The 9,188-nt window shown below is 44.8% G+C and overlaps 1 protein-coding gene and 1 long non-coding RNA gene across 2 annotated transcripts; one reads left to right on the top strand and one right to left on the bottom strand.

Moving 5' to 3' along the window:
- Nucleotides 1-2,149: 2,149 nt before the first annotated feature.
- Nucleotides 2,150-4,081, top strand: LOC138838860 (dual specificity protein phosphatase 1). The gene has a single exon (XM_070038258.1). It carries the CDS (start codon nt 2,303-2,305, stop codon nt 3,404-3,406), a length of 1,104 nt encoding a protein of 367 aa, XP_069894359.1. The 5' UTR covers nt 2,150-2,302; the 3' UTR covers nt 3,407-4,081.
- Nucleotides 4,082-6,214: 2,133 nt separating this feature from the next.
- Nucleotides 6,215-8,889, bottom strand: LOC138838759 (uncharacterized). Its single transcript, XR_011375741.1, has 3 exons — nt 8,754-8,889; nt 7,981-8,106; nt 6,215-6,768 (listed from the first exon to the last, which is right to left on the bottom strand). It is a non-coding gene; the product is annotated as an uncharacterized lncRNA (long non-coding RNA).
- Between the last annotated feature and the right edge of the window lie 299 nt (nt 8,890-9,188).

Below are 9,188 nucleotides of genomic sequence, written 5' to 3'. Positions count from 1 at the left end.
TGCAAGTGACCCTGGGCTGCCCTTGACAGCTTGCATCTAGGCAGGCGAGTCCAGACATCAACACTGTTGGAAGCAGAGCTCTGCACCATGGGTCTGGCTTCTGTTTGCTCTAGGTAACTCCAGATACCCTCTGGGATTAAGCCTATGTCTCCACTTTTCTTTCTTTCTCTCTCTTTCTTTCTTTCTTTCTTTCTTCCTTCCTTCCTTCCTTCCTTCCTTCTTTTGTTCTTTCTTTGTTATTTTCTTTCTTTCCTTCTCTCTTTCTCTCTCTTTCTTTTTCTTTGTTTCTTTCTTTTTTATTTTCTTTCTCTCTTTCTCTCTCTCTTTTTTCATTCTTTCTTTCTTTCTTGTATTTTTGTATTGATTTATTTGGCAGTAGTGGGGATCATGAGTGTCTTCATCATTTCACTGTTATTGAGTCTTATTTCTTTTTTATATTTTTTTCTTATTTTTATATTTTTTATTTTCATGACTTACAAAACAATATGTTGGAAATGATCAGTACAATTAGGGAGGATTTGGGTGCTGAAGGAAAGTAGGAGAAAAATGAGGGAAGCAGTAACAAGTTTGAGGAGCCATGTACATATTACCTTACTTACGCAACGTGTAACTCCTCAAGTTACCTGTCCATGTTCTCCATGTTTCTGTCTACATTCTCCACTTTTCTTTCTATATTCTCTATTTTCTTTCTGTTCTAGGAATAAAAAGAGCCAATGAGGCTATCACAGATCTGGAGATAAATAAATACCCGTCACTGCTGCCCTCCAAAATGTCTGAAATTCACGTGTTGTCCTTGCTGTCTTCATGTACACCTGCTCCCTGACTCAGCCCAACCCCAAGTCTTTTATGCCCACTTAAGGAACAGTGACAATAGACTGATCACCATTCTGAGAGGAGCTACATGTTCTCAACAGATACCATCTCCGCCCATGACCTGAGTGCATCTCTTTCTCAACCATAAAAACATTTCCTGCAAAAGGTTAACCCTTTCCTGAAATTCTGGGTCTTCTCTGCAGTGTAGAGGACAATGTTGGCTAAGTAAGACCATAAATTGATTAATCTCCAATCAGAGGTCCTGTGAGCAATCCAATCCAAAGAGTGACCTAGTCGGTGACATCCCTGGACAAGCACAATGCCCTCAGCAACCCTCAAACCCAGCTGGCTCGTCATCATTCATCAAGACCTCCTTGCCTTCGTCATCATGGAGGAAGAGACTCCTTCAAGGGACCCACTCACTGTGATAACACAATCAGTACTGGTGATAAATTATGCAAATGAGGTCAACTGGGGAGCACAGTCATCCACACAGCCAGATAAAGGACATTCATCTGATTCTTGGAATGATGAAGAGCAGGGTCCATTCCTGCCATCCATCACCAGTTTGTTTACCTGAGGTTCATCTTTAATAGAAGAATATGGTCATTGAAAATAAGGGCTTTTAAAGACAGGCAGTGGCGCTAAGCTTGCAATCTTAGCTATTCAGCATGCTGAAGTCTGAGAATTATGGTTTGAAGCCAGCAGGGGCATAATAGTCAGTGAGACTCTTATCATCAGTTAACTAGCAAAAAGCTGGAAGTGATTCTGTGGCTCAAGTGGCAGAGTGAAAAAGCCTTGAGTGAAAAAACCATGCCAGAGGATGACGCCATGCTGGGCCAATCATTTCTACACTCTTTTGTTATTATTCAGACTCGGGGAGACCTACAGAGCAAGACACAATTGCCTTTGCAAATATACTTTGTTGTTTCCAACAAGACAAAACTTACCAATCTATACAAGCCCACATGGACTACCACTAGATGGAGTGAGGAGAGAAAGTAGAGGTTTTCCCATGGGTAGGCCGTTCAAGGCATGTAAGCCACTCAAGGAAGAACTAGATTGTAGTTTTCAGGAAACATAAGAGCTCTGGAGCATTAAGGCAAGAAAAATAGGCCTAGAATGAAAATGTTGGTGGTGGGAAGTTAGGGCCCTGGCCTGGTTGTTTTGCAGTTGAAAGGCATACTTGGAGATGACTTCTATGCTAATTCTAGAAATCTGTCACCCTTATGAGGTGCAGTCTCTCTAGGACATCAGAATACAATATTAAAGCTGGACACCAGTGGCTCATGCCTGTAATCTTAGCTACTCAAGAGGCTGAGATCGGCGGCGGAGGACGAGCGAGCGGGAGACCCGGGACGACCGGGCGGGCGGGCGGACGCGCGGCGGCGGCCATCACCCGTGGGGACCCGCGATCGCCCTCGAGCTCGGCCCCGGAGGGACCGACGCACGGACGGACGGGCGGACGCGGGCGTTGCGCGGCCTCGGCATGGTCATGGAGGTGGGCGTCCTGGACGCCGGGGCGCTGCGGGCGCTGCTGCGGGAGCGCGCGGCGCAGTGCCTGCTGCTCGACTGCCGCTCCTTCTTCGCCTTCAACGCCGGCCACATCGCGGGCTCGGTGAACGTGCGCCTCAGCACCATCGTGCGGCGCCGCGCCAAGGGCGCCATGGGCCTGGAGCACATCGTGCCCAACGCCGAGCTGCGGGGCCGCCTCCTGGCCGGCGCCTTCCGCGCCGTGGTGCTGCTGGACGAGCGCGGCGCCGCCCCGGACGCCGCCAAGCGCGACGGCACCCTGGCCCTGGCGGCCGGCGCGCTGCGCCGCGAGGCGCGCGGGACCCCGGTGCTGGTCCTGCAAGGAGGATATGAGGCGTTTTCGACTTCCTGTCCCGAGCTGTGCAGCAAACAGACGACACCCCTGGGGCTCAGCCTTCCCCTGAGCACCAGCGTCCCCGACAGCGCTCAGTCCGGGTGCAGCTCCTGCAGCACCCCGCTCTATGATCAGGGTGGCCCCGTGGAGATCCTGCCCTTCCTGTATTTGGGAAGTGCTTACCACGCTTCCCGAAAGGACATGCTGGATGCCCTGGGCATCACCGCCTTGATCAACGTCTCAGCCAATTGTCCTAACCATTTTGAGGGTCACTACCAGTACAAGAGCATTCCTGTGGAAGACAGCCACAAGGCGGACATCAGCATCTGGTTCAATGAGGCGATTGACTTCATAGACTCCATCAAGAACGCTGGAGGGAGGGTGTTCGTCCACTGCCAGGCGGGCATTTCCCGCTCTGCCACCATCTGCCTTGCTTACCTCATGAGGACTAACCGAGTGAAGCTGGACGAGGCCTTTGAGTTCGTGAAGCAGAGACGGAGCGTTATCTCCCCCAACTTCAGCTTCATGGGCCAGCTGCTGCAGTTCGAGTCCCAGGTCCTGGCCCCTCACTGCTCGGCCGAGGCCGGAAGCCCCGCCATGGCAGTGCTGGACAGAAGCACATCCACCACCACCGTGTTCAACTTCCCGGTCTCCATCCCTGTGCACCCGGCCAACAGTGCTCTGAGCTACCTGCAGAGCCCCATCACCACCTCTCCCAGCTGCTGAAGAGTCGCGAGGGGTGACCTGTAGTACCGGAACTCACTCTAGGCTCCGAGAGGAACGAAGCAATAACCCCCCCTCTCCCCTGGAAGGGGGTCCCCGGGCCTGCTGGTCTTGTCATTTCATTCACTTGGTTCCAAATAAGCAGTCATGAATGATGGCTTTGGCTACAAGAAGTTGGTTAAACTGAGCACATTGGGGACCAATCTATAACTTGGGGGTGTTTCTCAGACCCCAGTGACAGAATGCGGCACAAAAGAAAGGATTGTAGGAACTCTGTTTTGTTTTTCCTTCTAGAAATTTCGTCATGCTTGACATAACTCCCAGTATTATCATTCCTGACCACGTACACGTATAAGACTATATCTTATTTATTTTTGTGAAGGTGATCTGCTTTCACACATGTCTGTGTCTACTCCTAGTTGGAACAAATACCTCAATTTTTTTGTTTTTGTGTTCTGTGTGTGTGTCCAGTGTCTTGTCATGTAAATAGACCCTAAGCCGGTTGGTTTTCAGAACCCGTGGGAAACACCAGTGGGTGTGTGTTTGTCTTTTAAGTTACCAACAGTTGAATGTTTGCTGATTATTTATGACCTGAAATAATATATTTCTTCTTCTGGGAAGACATTTTTTGGTATATAATAAGAATGACTTTTTTTTATACAACAGAATAAATTATGGCGTTTCTAAAAAAAAAAAAAAAAAAAAAAAGAGGCTGAGATCTGAGAATAACGGTTTGAAGCACTTATCACCAATTAACCACCAAAAAGCCAAGTGGAGCTGTGGCTCCAGTGGTAGAGCACTAGCCTTGTGCACAAATGCACAGGGACAGTACCCTGACCCAGAATTCAAGACTTTGTACCCTCCCCCAAACACACTCCTACAAGTAACATTAAAAAGAAGCATTTTAATATAATTATTAAAAAGAACTGTTTGAGGGAGAACCAGTGGGTATTGGAAGGGTAAAAAGGAGAGGATGACAGAGGTGTGAATATTAGAGAAGTATATTAGATAAATAAATAGATGATAGAGGCAGGTAATAAAATCTATCTAACTATGTATCTATCTACCTATCTTTCTATCTATCTATCTATTTATCTATATCTGTGTATAAAATAGCATAAGGAAACCTACCAAAAATTGTTTTCCAAAAAATTTAACAGGGAAAGAGAATAATACAGCTGGAATCAACTTGATCCATGAACATTATCTGCATGTTATAAATACCACAAGAAAGTCTTTGCACAATTCATTTATGCTAATACATTTTTAAAAGAAATAATACAGCTGGAAACTAAGTTGAATGCATTTCATCTAGAGTGTTACACATTAAGATGCTATTAAATTCTACAAAGCTGATAGTAGGAAACAACTAAAACTCAGCCAGGAGCTTACATCTGTGAAGCTAGCTACTCAGGAGGCAGAGATGTGGAGGATTAGAGGCTCAAAGCCAGCCTAGACAGAAGAGTCCAAGAATCTCCATCGCTAAATTATTATAAAAAGCTGGGCTGAAGGCATGGTTCAAGGGAGAGACTGTTGCCAAGCAAGTCACACCTTCAGTTCAAACTCTGGTGTACCAGAAAAAAGAAAATAACTGAAAATCTACACAGTGAAGGAAACGAGACCAGAACCAAAATGAACACAGAGAGAACAAACTTTCCTGATGAACAGTTATAAGAATAATTGGCAAAATTAGTAATCTAATAATTGTAGTTACTTATTAAATTATATGCTTTACTTCATTTAAGTCTTTTGAGAAATTTTTATTTATTCTGAGACTTTTAGATTGAAAAAATGTCATTGGTACAAATATGAGTTTTCAGAATTAATACAGCTAGCTATTGTCTGGGGAAAAACAGGTTTCACAGAGACGTTTAATCGTATTCTTGTTTTCCTTTTGCATAGAATTCTTACAATATCAAACTCATAAGAAAACTTTCACTTTGAGCAAATACCCATCAATAAAACATATCTCAATGAACTAAATACTTGATGACTTGATGAGAGCTGAACATCTCATATAAATACAGAGAAAGTTCAGTCTACATCAACTAGAACATTGGGAAAAACATTTGAATCAACGAGATGAAAATGTTACCCCTGACAAAACATTCAAAAGAGTTACACCACTGCATATTTTCGCAGGGAGGATATTTTCACCTTCTTGACTACCCAGGGGAGGAGGGAGATCAGAGGATATGTGTGAGAAGTAAATGGAGAAGGGAAGGGTGTGAGGATACAGTTGTGATACTGAATATAACTGTGTGAAAATGGAGCTAGCTACCTTGATGGAATGGGTGAGTTTGGGAGAGACTGAGGAGAACAAGGGAAGAGGTGACTTTGAAGAGGATGGATTTAGGAACTAACAAGTGGTTTCTCTTCCCTTTGTAAAACTACTTAAATGTATTTTCCATCTTCTACAAAAGAACACTACAAGCTCATGCCTACAATCCTAGCTACTCAGGAAGCTGAGATCTTAGAATCACTGTTTGAAGCCAGTAAGAGTAGGAAAGTCCATGAGACCCTTATCTCCAATTAACCACCAGGAAACGGGAAATGGCCCTGTGGCTCAAAGAAGTAGAATGCTAGCTTTGAGCAAAAGAGCTTAGGGACAGGGTTAAGGCACTTAGTTCAAGTTCTACAACCAACAAAAAACAACAGGGAAAAAGGAAAAACAAAGAGAAAATGTACTTGCTTAGGAGTCTAGAAGAGAATAGGAAAGGAAATTGCTGCTTACAGTTTGTAATACAAAGAGCTACTTGGCAGAATTTCTTTTGATCAAGCTCAGAAAAAGAACAGTCTTCACAAACCAGATTAAGCATCTAGTGACTTTATTGTCTATCAGCAATGTTATCATAAACAATTGTTGGATGAAGCTTGAAACACCAAATTTCTATCTGTGATTGCTCAGTCCTACTTTCATTTATGATAAGCAAATCTTCCAGATGGCTGATTTTCATTCATGGTAATAAAACAGCTGTAGCATTCCAGGTCTCTGATGGAAAAGAATCTCATTCCATGGTGAGAAAGTCTACCTTTGGGAAAGATGAGTCTTACCAATTTTGATCATTTGATCTATTAATAAGTAGAATTGCGACACTAATATCCTATGGACGTTCTACATGAGGCCTTTAGCTAGACATCAGCTGTTGGACTCAACTGTGCTGGAAGCCCTGGTATCTGACTCGCGCTCATCTCACACAGGACGTCTGAAGCGCACTCAATCTAAGACAGCATCACTGGTATATGGATGTCATTGCAAAAGTCGCTATCACAGCAGTACGTATGTACTATATCAGGGCCAACAAAGAGCTCGGCATCTTGGCAATCTCTCATGCATGTAGCCTCTCCACGGTGAGTATTTACATCTGTGGAAAACAAAAGCAGAAATAAGATATTTGTGTGTATGTGTTCACGCATATGTGTGTACTTAAATGGAGATGAAAGTTTCACAAACTTTCCTAGATGGACTTTAAACTGCAATCCTCAGATTCAGATTCCTGAGCAGCTAGGATTACAGGCATTAACTACCAGCTCCTGCCACAAGATTTTGTTGTTGTTGTTGTTTTTCCGGTCCTGGGCTTGAAGTCTGGGCTTTAACCTGGCTCTGAGCTCTTCAGCTCCAGGCAAACGCTGTAGCAATTGCGCCACAGCACCACTCCTGGTTTTCTGGTGGTTATTTAGAGATAAGAGACCAGACTTTTCTGCCCAGGCTAGCTTTGAACCACAATCCTCAGATCCCAGCCTCCTGAGTAGTCAGGATTAAAGGTGTGAGCCCCGGCATCTGGCAATATGTTATTTGTATAGCCAATATTTGAACTCCAATATAGATTAATCAAAAATATATTAAGTGAAAGAATACCCCTAACGCATAATCCTGACACATACTTCTAAGTCATATTGAGCCAAGTTCCTTCTCCCAGGAGTCTTGAGACTTGGAGAATAGACACTTGATGGTGAGCATAAGTTCCAGACATTGAAACACCCAGCATTTCCTCCCTCTCAGGCAGACAGGCACAAAGAACTTGCTGAAAATCTGCTGGCTTTCCAGGCTCTGGGGTCAGCACCGGCGTAGATGGGAGTAATACCAAGCCTACTCTCAAGGGCCAGGTAATACAGAGCTACAGATAATTAGAATGCAGTGTGATTGATGGACCAGAATGGACATGGAAGTGAGACTTGGGAGCACAGATGGAAGTCTGAAGACACAGACATTTCCACAGTACCTGGAAGAAGCTGACACAAGCTTGATCGCCTTTGGACAAGTTAAATAGGTATCATTTGGATGGAGGGTCAGAAATACCGTGTATATACACCCAAGTGTTCAGAGCTTTTGAGCCATAAATAACAAGGTTATTAGAGTTCAGGAGACTCATGAAGGATCTGTACATTGGTGGAGAATTTCTAGCATGCATTCAATTTGCTGTTTGATCATAGACTTCTCCAATTAAGGTAATATCTACACAAGACTCACAGCCTCACACCTCATTTCCTATCTGAAAGGAAGGCCTAGGTTTGAGTCCTGAAAGAGAAGTGGGAAATTCCACAGCTAACACCAGAGTACTCAATGCACTTCCAACCTGAATCATACTCCCAGGTTCGATTAATCATACATAATTCGCCGTCCTTAGCCGTGCATTCAGCCAACGCTTCCTGACAGATCGAACTTCTGAAGACAGGACAATGTCTACACAGGAGAGATGAGGCTGCAAGGAGAAAAACCATGCTGAGAGGAGAGACCACTCATGCCTGTCACTTCCCATAGGGTGCCCAGTTTATCGGAACTCCTCCACAGTGTGGCTAAACCAGAGCTTTGTGTTAGGGCTAAGCTCCCAGAAGCGGTGCCTTGAAGCAACCTACTGAGCCAGAGCAAGTAGACAGATGACCTAATGTTCTCCCAATAGTAGACAAGGGAAGAAATGATGGGAAAGGCAAGGACATGGGCCATTCTGCACCCCCATGTTATTCAGAATTCACTTCCTATCTCACCCCAGACAATACATACTGAATGGAGAGGACAGAACATGTGTTGGGTTATCAGATCTTGGAGTATGATCCAGAGGACAATCAGGCTGATTGAGATTCCCTAACTCCTCATTCTTCAGGGAAGCTATGCTTCAAGGAGTATAAAAAGCAGGCCAGATCCCAGAGGAGGTAAGGGAAGCATTGAGGAAGGGAACCAAATGGAAAGTCAGGAAGGCAGGGATGGAGTCTTTCCATGTACACAGCTGGATTCCATTCCTCAGAAGCCCAGGTGGAGGTCACAGACCCAAGGAAGGGGGAGGGGAGCAATGCAATAGGATAAGGCAGCGCTCATAGCTTCTCAACAGTCCACCACCACCAAGGCATTTACCAAGCTGCATGTAGAGCACAAAGACAATGGGCTTCAGTAGGGTCTTCATTTCACTTCAGCTCACTCCTGAAAGCAGGTTGTGTCAGAGAACAAGAACTCTTGTGATAGACGATGGTAGAGCTACACAACCACTGCCGTCACCTGCCCCAGTCTTTTTATACTCACACTCAGATCATGACATCTGTCAGGAGGTATGAGAACCCAGATAGAGATCTCAGTCTCAACACTTGCTCCACTGGCAATATTCCAGATCCCTCTCCCAGGGCCCATTTCTTATTGTATTCATCCTTCAGCTTGCCTTGTTCTAGGGAGCTCAAGATACGCATAACAGAAAAGGTTATCTCATCATCAAAAAACCAGATACACAGAATGCTAAGTAGGTACTGCACTGGTCCATGAAGCCTATGGGCTCCAGAGGAGAAATGCAAATCAATT

The sequence above is a fragment of the Dipodomys merriami genome, unplaced genomic scaffold, assembly GCF_024711535.1.
Source record: "Dipodomys merriami isolate MVZ:Mamm:240054 unplaced genomic scaffold, mDipMer1.0.p SCAF_29, whole genome shotgun sequence".
Classification (NCBI taxonomy): Eukaryota; Metazoa; Chordata; class Mammalia; order Rodentia; family Heteromyidae; genus Dipodomys; species Dipodomys merriami.
Note: the sequence above shows the minus strand (reverse complement) of the source record. Positions and strands in the feature narration are given on the sequence as shown.

Coding starts and splice junctions, on each gene's coding strand:
- LOC138838860 (XM_070038258.1), top strand. CDS start 2,303: ATGGTCATGGAGGTGGGCGTCCTGGACGCCGGGGCGCTGCGGGCGCTG.